General features: G+C 37.5%; 1 protein-coding gene across 5 annotated transcripts in view; it reads right to left on the reverse strand.

Annotated features, from left to right (window-relative positions):
• Positions 1 to 3,217: 3,217 nt before the first annotated feature.
• Positions 3,218 to 20,628, reverse strand: part of SLC30A4 (solute carrier family 30 member 4) — a 37,743-nt gene continuing 20,332 nt past the window's right edge. For 3 of the 5 annotated variants that reach the window (XM_053595391.1, XM_053595389.1, XM_053595390.1), the window contains 5 exons: positions 8,419 to 8,572; positions 6,433 to 6,628; positions 5,422 to 5,527; positions 4,079 to 4,213; positions 3,218 to 3,454 (listed from right to left, as the gene is read on the reverse strand). In XM_053595391.1, coding sequence (XP_053451366.1) covers positions 3,300 to 3,454; positions 4,079 to 4,213; positions 5,422 to 5,527; positions 6,433 to 6,628; positions 8,419 to 8,572 — 746 coding nt within the window. In that variant the 3' untranslated portion in view covers positions 3,218 to 3,299. Of the gene's footprint in view, positions 3,455 to 4,078; positions 4,214 to 5,421; positions 5,528 to 6,432; positions 6,629 to 8,418; positions 8,573 to 20,628 lie in introns of those variants that run through there. The other 2 variants (XM_053595392.1, XM_053595393.1) reach the window with 2 other exon arrangements.

The following is a 20,628-nucleotide window of genomic DNA, read 5'->3' on the forward strand; positions in this document are numbered from 1 at the left end:
AAGTTGAAAAGAAAACAATGAAATAAAAAAACCCAGTGATTTAGCAAACAATACTAATTACAAATTAGTGGAAATTACAAATGTGAACACCTGTGCTCACATTACATAGCTAGTGGAAACATATATAGGACTTACGATAGCTTCTAGTTTTACATATCAAAGCCCTCTGAAATATGCCTTGTTCAACTGTATTCTCATTAGATTTCAAAGGCAGCATACTTGCTAGTGAAACAAGAGTTTTCCTAAATCAAAAGGCTGCATCTGCCCAAGAGTTGTGAAACAGGTTTACGTGCACAAGGTAACTCTGATTATTTGCAAATATTAATTCAAATATATTACACTGAAGAACTGCCAAGTTTTAACATGATCTGTTCTGTTGTCCTACCAGTGCAAAATTAACAATGTTACATGCTTGTCCAACTCAGCCTCTGCTTTTATAGGGCAATACCTCTTTGTGAACTCAGCGGTGAAGTGTAACCCATGGTTGTAGCTCAACTAGTGAAGGACAGACCAAACAATCTTTGTCAGAACCTGTGCAGTCTCTCCTAAGTTAAGAAGAGAAGTTGTCCTTCTCTGTGGGTTTTGTCAAATTACAAAAGTGAAATCTATCAATTCCCCAATCTAATGGCCTCAATAAAGTACAAACACAAAATCTATAGTTCTTGCTACAAAAACAAAGCACAGGAAACTTCATGCATACCTCACTTTAAGGAATATGACTGTTAAAGATTTACAAAAGTTTTCAAGGTTTCTGTAATTTGCAAAAGGATCCTTTTTAATCCTCAAATGAATTTTAGCTTTTTCAAATAACTTTTTAAGGAATAGGCTGATATGAAAAGCAAGATCTGCCTTTAAAGATAAGGGAAAGTTTACAAGAAACAAGTATAATAGTGAATAATGTATAATTTTTTCCTTTCTCTTGCTAGATACCCAAAGTCCAGAAAAGTTCAGGTATCTACAAAATAGCTCTCATTTGTTCTTACTTGCCTTTTATATGTAAGAGTATTTGGTCATAAATAGTCCAGGGATCCTCAAACTTTTTAAACAGGGGGCCAGTTCACTGTCCTTCAGACTGTTGGAGGGCCAGACTATAGTTTAAGAAAAAAAACAAACTATGAACAAATTCCTATGCACATTGCACGTATCTTATTTTGAAGTAAAAAAACAAAACGGGAACAAATACAATCACACCGCCTCATGTGGCCCATGGGCCGTAGTTTGAGGACCCCTGGAAATTTTAGAGAAATTCAAATCATTTTTTTTAATAACTTCTTTTTTTTTTTTTTTGAGACAGAGTCTCGAGCTATTGCCCTAGGTAGAGTGCCATGGCGTCATCATAGCTCACAGCAACCTCCAACTCTTGGGTGCAAGTGATTCTCTTGCCTCAGTTTTTCTATTTTTAGTAAAGATGAGGTCTTGCTCTTGCTCAGGCTGGTCTAGAACTTGTAAGCTCAAGCAATACACTTGCCTCAGCCTTCCAGAATGCTAGGATTACAGGTGTGAGCCACCTGTAATCCTTGAGTCGCCTGGCTCAAATCATTATTTTAAATAACTTTATAAGAATCCCATAAAGTAAAATTTCAATTCAATTCAATTCAACATCTATTGGGTTTTATTAGGTACCATCAATCCTTTTTTGGATACCATTAACTCCCAATAATCTTTTTTTAAGTCCAGGTTTTCTTACCTTAGGTTTACATATAGGAAGGTACTTGGGAGAAAGATGAAATGTGTTTCTTATTCTTCATTTACATTAAGTCATGCCTATCTCAAATTTCCACTCACAACTTTCTGGATACATTGTCAATCTACTGATTCTCTGAGGAGCCCAAGAAACATGTCCATTCTTAGTATAAGAAACTGTCCCTATTGAAAAGGGACTCCCAGTGTGCATAAGTAACTCAAAATCAGTGATTGCAAAATGAAACAGGAATAATCAAAGCTGCCTCTTTAACACAACTGTTACCGATTATGTTGACTTCAGTTTGGAAACTTATCTCCAAACACACCCTAGTGCAGTGGTTCTCAACCTTCCTAATGCCACAGCCCTTAAATACAGTTCCTGTGGGTCACGACCCACGGGTTGAGAATTGCTGCCCTAGTGCTTTTAAACACACACATTTGGTCAAAAACCCTTTACATTTCTGCTTTTTCAAGCATTATCTTCTCCCAACTCCTTTGGACTATTCTGCTATGGTATTGTTGGAAAAATCTCAAAATTATATCTTAGGTTTTACAGAGAATCTCTAACCCACATTGCAAAACAGAAGTTCTCTCTGGAATAATGTGGTTACTCTACATGTAAAAGTATTACAAACTAAACCTTAGTTTCACCCTGAAAGACAAACATAGATTATTTGGTATGGAGGCAGAAATCAAGGTACCAAACTTTTCATACAAATTGTTGCCATTCTTCAAAGGACAGAGGATCACTGTTTACCTTTTGTACTCTCTTGCTATTTTTAAGATAATTCCAAGAACAATCAAAGTGATTTGGGGGAGACACAAATCTGAAACTCCATATTCCATCCTTGCTACTTTATTTTGTTTAAATCATCATATAGTAATTTGAGTTTAAGACTAACTTCTGTCATTTAGATTAATATTGAAAATATTTGCTAAATAATTTAATAACAGTGACCACAATAGGTAAAGATTTGGTTCTAAGATTACATATAATTAATAATGTTAATTTTGAGATTCAAAGCCCTGTAGCATCTGGAAAAACTTGTTTAAAAGTATAACTATATTAATACTTATTTGTGAAATAAAACATTTCTGAAACACTTAGGAATACATGCTTATTCCATTCTCTGGATAATTAGTACTTTCTGAAATCTGTTGAGAAATAACTTCCATAAAAAGAGAGCAGCAATTCCAGAAGCTGGGTGTCAAGGTCACATAATTTAAAAATTCAGTGTTCCAGCATTGGCTTGATATAAAATGGCCTTTAAAAAGTATTTTTAAATGCAAATACTGAATTCTTGATGCTTCCTTTAAGACAAGTATTCTGCCAAATTGATGAAGTATGATCTTGGATTGTCTTCTATGAGGTATCCGTAGAGTCATGTCTCATTCTGTAAACAATGTTTTGAAAATATCTTCACTTGAAAATCATGGTGAAGTCTCATTTTATCATTAAACAGAGACTAGCACTGTCAGGCTGGGGTGACTGAGAGACTGGTACTTGATATGGATGGAGCTGTCAGGGATCCCATTTTCTCATTTGGGTTTGCATTTATTGCTCTCAAGTCTGTGACTACAAGATAATAAGGCAGCAGTCCCCAAAATATATAAAATTAGGGACTGGAACTCTGGCAATTTGCACAAGTTCTGTCCATGTCTTGCCTGTAACTCTGAAGCTGAATAGTACATTTATACATGCCAAATGTGTTCAATAATAAATGGTTTGCTTTGGATTGTACTTCCTCCCATTTAGATGAACTTCCAGGAACTGCAATATCAAAAAAAAAAAAATCATTACTATTCATTGTACATAGTTACACATCAGTGAAAAAACAACCTTATACTGTGAGTGTATTTTTATTTGTCTGATTTCTACCCTCTCTAAGCTACTCTGGTAGGAAGTATGCCAGTTTACATATCTATTATGGCTTCTCATTATTCCAATCTCTTCAGTCCATTCTGAGAAAGAATACTAGACATCACTTATAGGCCTGTCATCAAAAATATTTTTTGCCCTTTTAAAAATAAACTTCATACATATATGTATATTATTTTGACAAAAATATAATGAAAACAATATCTGCAAAATGCTTTAAAGAAATAAAAAACGTAATAATCTAGCATTTCCTGTGTAGAAAAGAGCATGTAAAATATATTTTAATGCCTTTAATCTGAAAACATCAATTTGTAATGCCTCATTTTCAAAGGTATCAAAAATTATTGTTCTGATAATTAATATGATCTACAGCTTACTTTCTGAAGGGCCTCACCCCTCCCTTAAGACAAGTCTTTTCAGGAGATAAGTCTTCGTACTTAATTACAAGCACAGATGTTTAACTCTAAAGTTAGAAATTCACCAACCCCAGGTCTACATTTACTATCAGAAACATACTTAGCTGTATGTGAACAATGGCAGTAGATTTTCCTGAAGTAAGAGACCAGATATTTAAATCTTCCACTGAATATACATCTTCTATTTTCATCAAGGCTTCTTTGATATAGTCTACGTTCAAATGACTTGGTACCCCTATTAGATACGAATATATAATTTATAAGTGAAGTTTACCTTGGAAAAAAATGGTTTTACATTACTGATAAGACATTTTTTTTTTTTTTTTGTGGTTTTTTTTTTTTTTGGCCGGGACTGGGTTTGAACCCGCCACCTCCGGCATATGGGACCGGCGCCCTACTCCTTGAGCCACAGCCGCCACCCAATAAGACATTTTTCAAAGAAAATAAATGGCTTTGCCCAATTCAGTTTAAACAGATGTTTTAAAATATATCAATACCTCAAGATACACCATGCACATATATATTTCTACTAAAAATGTAGGATATATACAAGGGATTAATACCTACTAAAAAGTTCATTCTCACTTTAGAATCACATTTTGATTCTAAAAAAGAATCAAACTAGAATATTTCATTTAACTGACAATCCAGGATAAAGGAAAAAAAGAAAGGGGGTGGTGCCTGTGGCTCAGTGAGTAGACCGATGGCCCCATATACCAAGGGTGGCAGATTCAAACCCAGTACTGGCCAAACTGTAACAAAAAATAGCCAGGCATTGTGGCGGGCACCTGTAGTCCCAGCTACTTGGGAGGCTGAGGCAAAAGAATCGCCTAAGCCCAAGAGCTGGAGGTTACTGTGAGCTGTGACACCACGGCACTCTACCAAGGGTGACAAAGTGAGACTCTGTCTTAAAAAATAATAATAAAAAATAAATAAAAAATAAGAAAGGGACAAACATTCAGTAATGATAAACCTATTAGCGAGAACTTTTATTTTCATGGCCACATGTAATATTAGCAGGATGTTGTAAATATAACAAAGTCCCAAGTCAAATGGGAATTAAAGAATAAACAACTAAACATAACCACATTGAGAATCAAAAGAGTTGCATTCTTGTCCTAGATTTACTATTTATTAGCAGTATGACCTTAACCAAGGTAAATTATCCTCCTGAACTTCAATTTTCTTGCTTGTAAATGGAAGTAATTTATCTCATTGTTTGCCTTTCCTACTTTGGTTGGCTCCTGTAAGGGTCAAATGGGTGGCTGATGGGAGAATGCATTGATTCTTATGTTACATATGTACACGTAAGGCAGTGTTGTACACAGCCTAACAATTAATAGCAGAAAGCAGATGTAACTTTATCCTAGATTGTCTTCCCTGACTCCCAATTTGCTTTGGAGAAGTAATAAACTCATAATGGGGATACTAGTGAGATCTTACCTTCTAGTATTATAACTACTGTATCCCATATGATGCGAAATGTTGTAAAAGCCACAAGACATGAAAATACATATGTACAGATGGGATCAGCAATCTTGTATTCTGGCTAAAAGATAATAGATCAAAGTTTATGATTAAATGTAGACAGACAGAAAGCAGACTATAAAGCAACGCAAGGCATATATTCCCTGTTCTTTGCTTTCTTTAGTGGGATTGGAGAATACCTTTAAAACCTGGATATTATAATTGAGAAACATCGTCACTATTTTCTAGAAAGTTAATATCTTTCCTCATGGGACCTATTTCCAGAAGATTAATTGCTTGCTCTTCTCTGTGCCTTCTCTACATCTTCCACCCAGAATCACAGAATGTAACAGCTTAAAGGATTTTGTTTTAGAGACAATGTCTTACTATACTGTTCAGGCTGGCCTCAAACTCCTAGGCTCAAGGAATTCTTCTGTCCAGCTTTCTTAATAGCTGAGAGAGACTACAGGCAGGCCTTAGCACATTCAGCTCTGGAAGGAATTTCAGTAGCCATTTGATCTAAGCCTGTCATAATAAAAAGGAAGGAACTCAAGTTTAGAGTTTTGAGGGACTTCCTCAAGGTTGAAGTACTAATTGCAGAGCTAAGATTAAAACTCAGATCCCTGGATTTCTAGCCCAGTGCACATTTCACTATCTAGTTCAGTGACTAGATTTAAAACTGAGTTATCCAGTGAAAACACTATCAAGGCCAACTACACATTAAGTATCTCATGAGGTGGTACCACTGTATTTACTGCTAACAAAAGAACTATACTGATGGCTTACATCAATGTTAAATGAATAAAATTGGCATTGTTGTCCAGCATACTGATGAAAGACAATCAACTTTAGTTTTAACGTTGACAGAGCTGGGCCAAAGCCCTAAGATAAATATGTGCTCCCTTTACTTGGGAAAAAGAGGCAAAACAGCCGATATAAATTGAAATTAAATATATTTTCAAACAGAAAAATTAGCAATCATATTACCTTGAATCGTATGATGTATGCAGCTATTAGTACACCAACACTCTGTACCAAATCCCCCAAAGCATGTACAAATGCAGCTCTCACTGCCAGGCTATCCTGGCTGTGTCCACACCCAGAACCTATGGTAGGAGAATTTGAAGGCAGGGAGTGGGAGTGAGAGTGATGGTGACCAGACTGGTTCAACAGAAATCCCATTCTGTTAAAAATAAAAGAAAACATTATTATTTTTCCTAATGTTATGGATAAAAATATTTGTTACTAGTCATGAATGAGGTAACATGGAACTCATTTGTTTAATATTTGAACACTTATTATTTATCAGTATTGTTCTAGTTGCTGGCATCGAAACTGAGTAAGACAGATATATTCCTCCTCTCATGGAGCTTATGGGAAAAGGCAGAGAAGCAAATGTATACATATATAATGTACAACTAGACAATGTGAAATGCTTTCAAGAAACATAAAGCATTCCAAGAGGATGGAGAAGATGGGGATTGTGGTCAGAGGCCTCTCTCAGATTCTGTCTGAGCAGAGACCTGAAGGGTTTCAGGGAATAAGTACTCTAGGTAGAGGAGCTGGGCAAAGACCCTAAGATAAATATGTACTCTATTTACTTGGGAAAAAGAGGCAAGACAGCCATTATAGTCAGAATAAAGTGAGCCAAAGTGCTAGGAGATGGCTGGAGAGGTACTCAGAGTTTTATTAAAAGGGCTATGATAAAGATTTTATTCTAAGTACAAAGAGAAGCCACTAGGGCAGCAATTGGTCAGCTATGGCCAGTAGACCTTTTTGACTAATACTTTTTGTATATCAAGTTTTACTGGAACACACCCATGCTCATTTGTTTATATTTTTAAGTGTGGCTGCTTTTGTTTTGTAACAACAGAGTTGAATAGTTTTGAAAGAGATAGGATATTTCTCAAAGCCTCAAATATTTACTATCTAATCCATAATAGAAAAAGTTTGCTGACCCCTGGTCTAATGGTTAAATACACAATTTTAAAATGTGGTAACTTATAGGAAAAAATTGGTAGTTTTTTTTGTTTGTTTTTGAGATAAAGTCTCACTCTATTGCTCAGGCTAGAGTTTCACGGCCTGAGCTTAGCTCACAGCAACCTCAAACCGCTGGGCTCAAGTGATTCTCCTGCCTCAGCCTCCCAAGTAGCTGGGACTATAGATAGTGCCCCTATACCCAGCAAAGTTTTCTATTTTTAGCAGAGACAGGGTCTTGCTTTTGCTCAGGCTGGTCTCAAACTCCTGAGCTCAAGCAATCCACCTGCCTTTGCCTCCCAGAGTGCTAGGATTACAGGTATGAGTCACTGTGACCCGCCAAAAAGTTAGTAGTTAAAAAAAAAATTTAGTTTACACAAAAGTATTCTAAAAGTTAAACAATAAGAACAAAAAACTTTGTTTTACTTAAATTCATGAATGTTAGCCAAATTCCAACATACCTGAGCAGACTAATGAGCAATTTATGATGTCCAAAGTGTTTAATTTAAAAATATGAAAATATCGGGCGGCGCCTGTGTCTCAAGGAGTAGGGCGCCGGTCCCATATGCCGGAGGTTGCGGGTTCAAACCCAGCCCTGGCCAAAAAAAAAAAAAAAAATATGAAAATATCACTACCCATTACTGAATGCATGTACAATAGTCTCTAAGTTCATAGTACTTGAAAATATTAATGTGGGCTTGGTGCCTATAGCTCAAGATGCTAAAGTGCCAGCCACATACACCAGAGCTGGTTGGGTTCAAATCCAGCCCGGGCCTGCCAAACAACAATGACAACTACAACCAAAAAAATAGCCCCAGGTGTTGTGGCGGGCACCTGTAGTCCCAGCTACTTGGGAGGCTGAGGCAAGAGAATTGCTTAAGCCCAGGAGTTGGAGATTGCTGTGAGCTGTGATGCCACAGCACTCTACCCAGGGCCACAGCTTGAGGCCCTGTCTCAAAAAAAAAAAAAAATAATGTGAAAAAATACAGAGCTTACATTATATTAACTGCAACTCCAACAGCTGCGGTGATAAGCATTATATCTCCATTTATTTCATAGTTCATGTGGATAGTTCTTTGGACAGCTTCATATAAGAGGAATCCCATAAGTATATACACCAACAGCACACTAATCATAGCTGACAAAACCTCTAGAGGGAAAAAGATATAAAATGAATATATTTACATCAGCATATTACACATCATACCAACTAAATATTATACGGTCTTTATATTTCCTTCACTGTATCACTTTTGTCATGTCATTTTTGTTATTTAAAAAGTGGTTAGCAGCTTGACTGAGCTCGATCTTCTGCCAATTCATTTCCACCATTCTCCATCCTCATCTTTTCCTTAGGGTCAAATTATGTATATTTACAGATCATATACAAGGTAAAAAAAAAAATGACAAACTGAGAAAAAAAATGAGTAACATATGTGACCAGACTCATTTCCTAATATTTGAAAAGGACACTTAAAAATCAGTAACAAGATCACCCCTGAGAGGATACAGGGAGTCAGCGAGAGACTTCTGGACCCCAAGAGGAGGACTATAACAGTGGAAAACCAGCAAGTGGTCGCGTGAGTTCAATCCGTCTAAACCCGCCCGCAACTTCCACAGGCACGAGAACTTAAAGAGGAAGAGGAAGTGAAAGGAAAATTAGGGCAAGGAAACAGATAAAAGAAATCACTCATGAGGAAGAATCAGCAGAAAACTCCAGGCAACATGAAGAACCAGTCCAGAACAACCCCGCCAAGGGACCATGAGGCAGCTACTGCAGAGGATTCCACCTATACAGAAATGTTAGGAATGACAGAAAGGGAATTTAGAATACACATGTTGAAAACAATGAAAGAAATGATGGAAACAATGAAGGAAACTGCTAATAAAGTGGAAAATAACCAAAAGGAAATTCAAAAACAAAATCAAATAAGAGATGAACGATATGAAGAATATAAAAAGGATATAGCAGAGCTGAAGGAAATGAAACAGTCAATCAGGGAACTTAAAGATGCAATGGAAAGTATCAGCAACAGGTTAGACCATGCAGAAGAAAGAATTTCAGAGGTAGAAGACAAAGTTTTTGAGATAACTCAGATAGTAAAAGAGGCAGAAAAGAAGAGAGAGAAAGCAGAACATTCACTGTCAGAATTATGGGACTTTATGAAGCGTTCCAACATACGAGTTATAGGAATTCCAGAAGGGGAAGAAGAATGCCCCAGAGGAATGGAAGCCATACTAGACAATATTATAAAAGAAAATTTCCCAAATATCACCAAAGATTCTGACACACTGCTTTCAGAGGGCTATCGGACCCCAGGTCGCCTCAACTCTAACCGAGCTTCTCCAAGACACATTGTGATGAACCTGTCCAAAGTCAAGACAAAAGAGAAGATTCTGCAAGCTGCCAGGAGTAAGCGCCAGTTGACCTACAGGGGCAAATCCATCAGAGTGACCGCAGACTTCTCTAATGAAACTTTCCAAGCAAGAAGACAATGGTCATCTACCTTTAATCTACTTAAACAGAACAATTTCCAGCCCAGAATTCTGTACCCTGCTAAGCTAAGCTTCAAAATTGACGGAGAAATCAAATCATTTACGGATATACAAACATTGAGGAAATTTGCCACAACAAGACCAGCTCTACAGGAAATACTTCAACCTGTTCTGCACACTGACCACCACAATGATCAGCAGCAAAGTAAGAACTCAGAAATTAAAGGACAGAACCTAACCTCCACACTGATGCAAAAGATAAAACTAAGCAATGGACTCTCACAAAATAAGACGAATAGAATACTACCACACTTATCAATTATTTCAATAAATGTTAATGGCTTGAATTCCCCACTGAAGAGACATAGATTGGTTGACTGGATTAAAAAACATAAGCCATCCATTTGCTGTCTGCAAGAAACACACCTGGCTTCAAAAGACAAATTAAAGCTCCGAGTCAAGGGTTGGAAGACAATTTTTCAGGCAAATGGAATTCAGAAGGAGGAGTTGCAATCTTATTTTCAGATACATGTGGATTTAAAGCAACTAAAGTCAAAAAAGACAAAGATGGTCACTTTATATTGGTCAACGGAAAAATACAACAAGAAGACATTTCAATTCTAAATATCTATGCACCCAATTTAAATGCTCCCAGATTCTTGAAACAGACCTTACTCAGTCTGAGCAATATGATATCTGATAATACCATAATAACAGGGGACCTTAACACTCCTCTTACAGAGCTGGACAGATCCTCTAAACAGAAATTAAACAAAGATATAAGAGATTTAAATGAGACCCTAGAACAACTGTGCTTGATAGACGCATATAGAACACTCCATCCCAAAGATAAAGAATATACATTCTTCTCATCACCCCATGGAACATTCTCCAAAATTGATCATATCCTGGGACACAAAACAAATATCAACAGAATCAAAAGAATTGAAATTTTACCTTGTATCTTCTCAGACCATAAGGCACTAAAGGTGGAACTCAACTCTAACAAAAACGCTCAACCCCACCCAAAGGCATGGAAATTAAACAATCTTCTGTTGAATAACAGATGGGTGCAGGAAGAAATAAAACAGGAAATCATTAACTTCCTTGAGCATAACAACAATGAAGACACAAGCTACCAAAACCTGTGGGATACTGCAAAAGCAGTTTTGAGAGGAAGATTCATCACTTTATATGCCTACATTCGAAAAACAGAAAGAGAGCACATCAACAATCTCACAAGAGATCTTATGGAATTGGAAAAAGAAGAACAATCTAAGCCTAAACTCAGTAGAAGAAAAGAAATATCCAAAATCAAATCAGAGATCAATGAAATTGAAAACAAAAGAATCATTCAGAAAAATTAATGAAACAAGGAGTTGGTTTTTTGAAAAAATAAATAAAATAGATAAACCATTGGCCAGACTAACGAGGAATAGAAAAGTAAAATCTCTAGTAACCTCAATCAGAAATGATAAAGGGGAAATAACAACTGATCCCACAGAGATACAAGAGATCATCTCTGAATACTACCAGAAACTCTATGCCCAGAAATTTGACAATGTGAAAGAAATGGATCAATATTTGGAATCACACCCTCTCCCTAGACTCAGCCAGGAAGAAATAGAGCTCCTGAACAGACCAATTTCAAGCACTGAGATTAAAGAAACAATAAAAAATCTTCCAACCAAAAAATGCCCTGGTCCAGATGGCTTCACTCCAGAATTCTATCAAACCTTCAAGGAAGAGCTTATTCCTGTACTGCAGAAATTATTCCAAAAAACTGAGGAAGAAGGAATCTTCCCCAACACATTCTATGAAGCAAACATCAACCTGATAACCAAAACCAGGAAAAGAGCCAAACAAAAAGGAGAATTTCAGACCAATCTCACTCATGAATATAGACGCAAAAATTCTCAAGAAAATCCTAGCCAATAGATTACAGCTTATCATCAAAAAAGTCAATCGTCATGATCAAGTAGGCTTCATCCCAGGGATGCAAGGCTGGTTTAACATACGCAAGTCCATAAACGTTATCCACCATATTAACAGAGGCAAAAATAAAGATCACATGATCCTCTCAATAGATGCAGAAAAAGCATTTGATAAAATCCAGCATCCTTTTCTAATTAGAACACTGAAGAGTACAGGCATAGGTGGCACATTTCTAAAACTGATTGAAGCTATCTATGACAAACCCACAGCCAATATTTTACTGAATGGAGTAAAACTCAAAGCTTTTCCTCTTAGAACTGGAACCAGACAAGCTTGTCCTCTGTCACCTTTACTATTCAACGTAGTGCTGGAAGTTCTAGCCAATAATTAGGCAAGACAAGGAAATAAAGGGAATCCAAATGGGAGCAGAGGAGGTCAAACTCTCCCTCTTTGCTGATGACATGATCTTATACTTAGAGAACCCCAAAGACTCAACCACAAGACTCCTAGAAGTCATCAAAAAAATACACTAATGTTTCAGGATATAAAATCAATGTCCACAAGTCAGTAGCCTTTGTGTACACTAATAACAGTCAAGATGAGAAGCTAGTTAAGGACACAACTCCCTTCACCTTAGTTTCAAAGAAAATGAAATACCTAGGAGTATACCTAACGAAGGAGGTGAAGGACCTCTATAAAGAAAACTATGAAATCCTCAGAAAGGAAACAGCAGAGGATATTAACAAATGGAAGAACATACCACGCTCATGGATGGGAAGAATCAACATTGTTAAAATGTCTATACTTCCCAAAGCAATCTACCTATTCAATGCCGTTCCTATCAAAATACCAACATCGTACTTTCAAGATTTGGAAAAAATGATTCTGCGTTTTGTATGGAACCGGAAAAAACCCCGTATAGCTAAGGCAGTTCTCTGTAACAAAAATAAAGCTGGGGGCATCAGCATACCAGATTTTAGTCTGTACTACAAAGCCATAGTGCTCAAGACAGCATGGTACTGGCACAAAAACAGAGACATAGACACTTGGAATCGAATTGAAAACCAAGAAATGAAACTAACATTTTACAACCACCTAATCTTTGATAAACCAAACAAGAACATACCTTGGGGGAAAGACTCCCTATCCAATAAATGGTGTTGGGAGAACTGGATGTCTACATGTAAAAGACTGAAACTGGACCCACACCTTTCCCCACTCACAAAAATTGATTCAAGATGGATAAAGGACTTAAATTTAAGGCATGAAACAATAAAAATCCTCCAAGAAAGCATAGGAAAAACACTGGAAGATATTGGCCTGGGGAAAGACTTCATGAAGAAGACTGCCATGGCAATTGCAACAACAACAAAAATAAACAAATGGGACTTCATTAAACTGAAAAGCTTCTGTACAGCTAAGGAGACAATAACCAAAGCAAAGAGACAACCTACACAATGGGAAAGGATAGTTGCATATTTTCAATCAAGACAAAAGCTTGATAACTAGGATCTATAGAGAGCTCAAATTAATCCACATGAAAAAAGCCAACAATCCCATATATCAATGGGCAAGAGACATGAATAGAACTTTCTCTAAAGACGACAGACGAATGGCTAACAAACACATGAAAAAATGTTCATCATCTCTATATATTAGAGAAATGCAAATCAAAACAACCCTGAGATATCATCTAACCCCAGTGAGAACGGCCCACATCACAAAATCTCAAAACTGCAGATGCTGGCGTGGATGTGGAGAGAAGGGAACACTTTTACACTGCTGGTGGGACTGCAAACTAGTACAACCTTTCTGGAAGGAAGTATGGAGAAACCTCAAAGCACTCAACCTAGACCTCCCATTTGATCCTGCAATCCCATTACTGGGCATCTACCCAGAAGGAAAGAAATCCTTTTATCATAAGGACACTTGTACTAGACTGTTTATTGCAGCTCAATTTACAATCACCAAAATGTGGAAACAGCCTAAATGCCCACCAACCCAGGAATGGATTAACAAGCTGTGGTATATGTATACCATGGAATACTATTCAGCCATTAAAAAAAATGGAGACTTTACATCGTTTATATTAACCTGGATGGACGTGGAAGACATTATTCTTAGTAAAGCATCACAAGAATGGAGAAGCATGAATCCTATGTACTCAATTTTGATATGAGGACAATTAATGACAATTATGGTTATGGGGGGGGAACAGAAAGAGGGAAGGAGGGAGGTGGGTGGGGCCTTGGTGTGTGTTACACTTTATGGGGGCAAGACATGATTGCAAGAGGGACTTTACCCAACAATTGCAATCAGTGTAACCTGGCTTATTGTACCCTCAATGAATCCCCAACAATAAAAAAAAAAAATCAGTAACAAATAGCTGGGCATTGTGGCGGGTGCCTGTAGACGCAGCTACTTGGGAGGCTGAGGCAAGAGACTTGCCTAAGCCCAGGAGCTGGAGGTTGCTGTGAGCTGTGACGCCACAGCATTCTACGGAGGGCGGCAAAATGAGACTCTGTCTCTGACAAAAAAAAAAAGCAGTAATAAAGTGAACAACATATAAGAAAAATGGGTAAAGGACACAAACAGTAATTCCCAGTAAACAGAAATAGCCAAATAATCAAAATTCAATCATAATAAAAGTAATTTAAATCAGTAAGATTTCTTTTTCTCTTACTAAATTGGCAAAAATTAAAAAGCTTGATAATAGCTAGAGATGGCAAGGATGTAACTAGTGGACGTATTTAATGGTATTACCATTTTAGAGAACGAATTAAATAAAATAAAAGTTTAGAATACACATATTCCTTGATCCAACAATTCTACTTTTAGGACTGATGGAAACACTGTGCAAAGATACCTACAGAATTTTCATTGTAGCATTGTCTGTAATATAAACAAACCCATCCTGAGACATTTTATCTTTTTTTTGCAGTTTTTGGCTGGGGCTGGGTTTGAACCTGTCACCTCCAGCATATGGGGCTGGTGCCCTACTCCTTTGAGCCACAGGTGCTGTCCATCCTGAGACATTTTAAATGTTTACCAAAGAACAACTTAATAAATTACAATATATACATAAATAGTAGACTACAACACAGCCATTTATTTATTTATTTTTTTTGTAGAGACAGAGTCTCACTGTACCGCCCTCAGGTAGAGTGCCGTGGCGTCACACGGCTCACAGCAACCTCTTAACTCTTGGGCTTACGTGATTCTCTTGCCTCAGCCTCCCGAGCAGCTGGGACTACAGGCGCCCGCCACAACGCCCGGCTATTTTTTGGTTGCGGTTTGGCCAGGGCTGGGTTTGAACCCGCCACCCTCGGCATATGGGGCTGGCGCCCTACTCACTGAGCCACAGGCGCCGCCCACAGCCATTTATTTTTTAAAAAAGAGAAAAATAGGGCAGTGCCTGTGGCTCAGTGAGTAGGGTGCTGGCCCCATATACTAAGGGTGGCAGGTTCGAACCTGGCCCAGGCCAAACTGCAACAAAAAAATGGCCAGGTGTTGTGGCGGGTGCCTGTAGTCCTAGCTACTCAGGAGGTGAGGCAAGAGAATTGCCTAAGCCCAAAGAGCTGGAGGTTGCTGTGAGCTGTGATGCCACGGTACTCTACCGAGGGGGACAAAATGAGACTCTTGTGTCAAAAAAAAAAAAAAAAAGAAAGAAAGAAAAGAAAAAGAAAAATCAGGCAAATTGATCATCACAAGAATGGCAAAAAAGACTATACTTTTAGAGATGATTTCCACATTCCATTATTAGAGAAGTTTCTCTGAACATGTTTTTAAAAAAGACCAAAGTATTACATCTGGGAAGTGGGACTGTAAGCTTGAGGGATTTATTTTTCACTTTAGCCTTTCTGGTAATGTTTGAAATGTTATGAACTTTTACAATAAACACATATTACCTGATACATTTTCATTCCAATTTTTTTTTGAGACAGAGTCTTATTTTGTTGCCGTTGGTAGAGTGCTGTGGTATCACAGCTCACAGCAACCTCAAACTCCTGGGCTCAAGCAATTCTCAGTCACCTGAGTAACTGGGACTACCCGCCACAATACCCAGCTATGTTTAGAGACAAGGTTCACTCTTGCTCAGGCTGGTCTTGAACCTCTGAGCTCAGGCAATCCATCCGCCTCAGCCTTCCAGAGTGCTGGGATTACAGGGCTAAGCCACTGTGCCTGGCCTCTTATTCCAATTTTTAAATTACAAAACAGAAAAATTAACTAGCAATTATACTCTATTTCCCTAAAATATTTCATTAATGTAGCCAAAACTCCTATATAATCCGATGCATCAACAGAATAGATGCTGGAATAAAACTAAAAGACCGTACAATTTCTATTTAAAATCATGGTACACATATTCTTTTTTTTTTTAAATAGACATTTATTTTTTCATGGTACACATACTCTTGACATACTGATAATCATACTTCAAAAGAGATATAAGAGCTATAGAAAAGAAAGAAAAAGAAGCCAAATAAAACATATGGAATTTCCAAATTATAACTGCTAATAATTACACGTGTATAATAATACAAAAAAATAATTAAAAATTTTTAAACTGTAAAATCTCATGTATTAATGTTAACTCCTACCACTAGAACTTTAATCAAATATCAATGTTGAAACTAACAGTTAGGCTATCATAGTTTTTTTTTTTTACTTTTTTTTTTTTTTTGTAGAGACAGAGTGTTACTGTACCACCCTCGGGTAGAGTGCCGTGGCGTCACACGGCTCACAGCAACCTCTAACTCTTGGGCTTGCGCGGTTCTCTTGCCTCAGCCTCCCAAGCAGCTGGGACTACAGGCGCCCGCCACAACGCCCGGCTATTTTTTTGCTGCAGTTTGGCCAGGGCTGGGTTTGAACCCGCCACCCTCGGCATATGGGGCCGGCGCTCTACTCACTGAGCCACAGGCGCCGCCCTATCATAGTTTTTAAAGTGCCTTAATCAAAATTTTAATATAAAAATTATAAAACAATATACATTCATAAAGATTCACAGCCACATAAGTTAATGATAGAGATGCTATTGGTTATGAAAATTTAAAATCAACAATCAAAACTTATTTCAAAACCTCTTAATAATAGGTTGACTATTTTTCCCAATTTTCCCAGGACAGTCCCAGTTTATGCTTATTGTCCTGGCATAATCATTAAGAATGCCCTGTTTCTCTCTCAAAACCATCCGGGTTTTAGATGATAAATTATACAGTCACCCTACTAGGTCTGCCAAAAAAAATACTGGCTTTCCCTAAATTTGCATTTCATATAAACAAAAATTTTTTCAGTATTAAGTATGTTCCATGCTGTATTTCAGATACATTGGGCATCTTATGTGCATACTAAATCTGGCAACTCTATACCCCAGTGATAAAACATTTAAAATAACCTTTTTGTGAATTCTCAGATAAAGAAAACTCATATTCAAAATAAAGGCAAATGAAAATACCTCAGAAAGCATGATTAGAGCCCCTGGGCAGAAGAACTCCCACCCTTACAAGACCCACTATGCTTCTGCAGGCTATAGCTGAAAATTTAGTTCTCCACACTTTTTTTTTTTTTTTTTTTTTTGTAGAGACAAGAGTCTCACTGTACCGCCCTCTGGTAGAGTGCCATGGCGTCACACGGCTCACAGCAACCTCTAACTCTTGGGATTACACGATTCTCCTGTCTCAGTCTCCCAAGCAGCTGGGACCACAGGCGCCCGCCACAATGCCCGGCTATTTTTTTGTTGCAGTTTGGCCGGGGCTGGGTTTGAACCCGCCGCCCTCGGCATATGGGGCTGGCGCCCTACTCACTGAGCCACAGGCGCCGCCTCTTCACACAGTTTTTATACACATGAGCTGCATACAAAGAATCCTGACGACTACTCACAGTTAATAGTAATGGAATTAAGCTGATTCTGAGAAACTTCCCAAATGGCACATTAGGGCCCTGCTACCAATGATACCCCTTTCCCAGCAATTATTTAATAATAAGGAATGTGCCTTATATCTGGTTCCTTTGATGAAAAGCAAAGACATTTATCTGTTACTTTTTATTCCAATCACTTGTCAAAATGTCTTCTAGACAGAGTACTGATAAATGTAAAGAAGAAAGACAGGCTTGGCACCTGTGGCTCAAGTGGGTAAGGCGCCAGCCACACACGCCTGAGCTGGCGGGTTCAAAGCCAGCCTGGGCCTGACACAATAATGATGGCAGCAACCAAAAACTAGCCAGGCATTGTGGCGGGTGCCTGCTGTCCCAGCTACTTGGGAGGCTGTGGCAGGAGAATCGCTTGAGCCCAGGAGTTGGAGGGTGCTGTGAGCTGTGATGTCATAGCACTCTACCCAGGGCGTCTCCAAAAAAAAAAAGACAAAATTTTAAGTAGATATTTGGGGCTGAGATTTATAATTAGGAAGTATAAAGCATAGACAAAGCTAAAAATCCTAATAGTAACATGATCATTTGTTCTGATAAAAGAAAAAGACCTTTCACTGTGAATAAAACAAAAAGACCTTTCACTGTGAATAAATTAAAACAAAAAGACCTTTCACTGTGAATAAATTAAACTTTGGTGAAATATCATAAATAGGACTAATTTAGGCTTTAAAATTTTTTCTTTCATAATATCTTTAAATGTGATGGAATGCAGATGAAGATAGGCACATTTTTTTCCCCACTACATTTAAGAAAGAGGGAAGTTTTCAATCAACAACCAAATTATGACCTCCAATTTTCCCATTCTTACTCTGGGTTGGTCTTCAGTCACATAACTTACAATAAAGTTTTCCAGAACAAAAGAAGTACATAACAGATGGATTTTTCTTTTTCTTTTCGTTTTGAGACAAAGTCTCACTCTGCTGCCCCAGCTGGCAGGCAGTGGCTTCATTATAGCTCACATCAACTTTGAACTCCTAGGCTCAAGTGATCCTCCCGCCTTAGCCTTCTAAGTAGCTGGGATTACAAGTACTCAACACAATGCCTGACTAATTTTTCTATTTTTTGTAGAGAAAGGGTATTACTTTTGCTCAGGCTGGTCTCCTGACCTCAAGTGATCCTCCCATGTTGGTCCCCCAAAGTGCTAGGATTACAGGTGGGAGCACTCTGCCCAGACTTCAGATGGATTTTTCATTTTCTTAAAGGAGACCCAGGAACTTTTACAATTAAAAAACTGTAGATTTCTGTGAAAGTTACTACCCTGTTTCCCCAAAAATAAGACAGTGTCTTATTTTAAGGTGTGCTCCCAAAGATGCGCTAGGTCTTATTTTTAGGGACGTCTTATCTTTCCTGTAAGTAGGTCTTATTTTCAGAGGATGTCTTATTTTCGGGAAAACAGGGTACTCCATTAGAAACTTGACTGGTGATATTTCAATCTAAATGAAAATTTAGCATTAAAAATTCTTGAAAGAAATTTTTGTTGACATGCTAAAAACCTTATAGTATCTCTAACACTTTGCTAAACTTTACACATAAATAATTAAATCACTCCATCTGGCTGAACTGTAAGGAAGTAAGATGAGTGAATATGTGTTTTTGCCATAAAATTACTTGAGTCTTTTCATTCAGCTGAAATATAAACAAGTGTTTATGGTGAATGATTTAATAAAAACTAAAATATATCCTGCATTTCAATTACAGAGAATAAACAATTTGAATGGCTAATAAATGCAAACAGAAAAAAATTAAATGGGAGAAAACATGGATAATTATCAAGTTTTGGGAGTACTATAAGATATGAAAACTGTTTATTGCACACTTAAAAGCATTAATTGCCAAAACTAGAGGTTTTCAAGGTTCATATGAAAAATAACCAGAGTCCTTCGCTGTCATCTTCTGTTATTCTCCATCAAAGCATTTGTTTTTTTCTTCAAAGCATTTAGTATAATTTATGATTATATTTGTGTTTGTTTATGTATTTATTGTTTGTCTCCCCAGTATACACTATTATTCATTCTTTCAGGAGGTAACTATTGGACACCCATTCAGGGAATGAATATCAATTACTTCAATTATGTAAACCACAGAAATCCATGCATATTTATTTTCATGTGTGCTATCTACATAAATGTACCGAGTTGAAATAGAAATACAGGTTGAATGTCATCTTTAATCTGAAATCCAGAATGCTCGCTCTTTTAACATCATATTGGTGCTCAGAAAGTTTGAGCATCGTAACTATTAATTTTGCTAATGCTGTGATGCCAAAAAGGGGTATATTTCACTAAAACTATGTAACACTTATCTTTCTATTGCCTCAAACAACTATATAGAGCAAATATCTAAAGACAAGAGTCAGATGTCTATAAAAATGAATAGGGAAGTGGAGTGGAGATATAGTCTCTCTTCTATTTCCTCTTGTTGTCTTCTCTTTTCTATTAATACCTTCTTCCAAGAGGAAGGGGAAGAGAACAGAAGGAAAATGAGTGGGCTATACTGGATTTGCCTTGGACTTCTAAACTAGTACAGTCTGAACATCTCTAATCTGAAAATCTGAAATGCTTCAAAATCAAACTTTCTGAGCACCAACATGATGTTAAAAGAGCATACTGGATTTCAGATTAAAGATGACATTCAACCTGTGTTTCTATTTCAACTCAGCCACAGAGAACTCTACTACACTCAGGCTAAAGATATCACATAGGATTTTCAGTGGACCACTGTTGCCAGCAGAGTGCCAGTCTAAACCGCAGAGTTCGTCTTTGGTCCTCTCACCTTACATCCTACATACTCTTGTACTCCTACCCTCTTAATGCTCCCCTGATCCCACACACCCAAGGTGCCTCAGGT

The sequence above is a fragment of the Nycticebus coucang genome, chromosome 6 (assembly GCF_027406575.1).
Source record: "Nycticebus coucang isolate mNycCou1 chromosome 6, mNycCou1.pri, whole genome shotgun sequence".
Taxonomy (NCBI): Eukaryota; Metazoa; Chordata; class Mammalia; order Primates; family Lorisidae; genus Nycticebus; species Nycticebus coucang.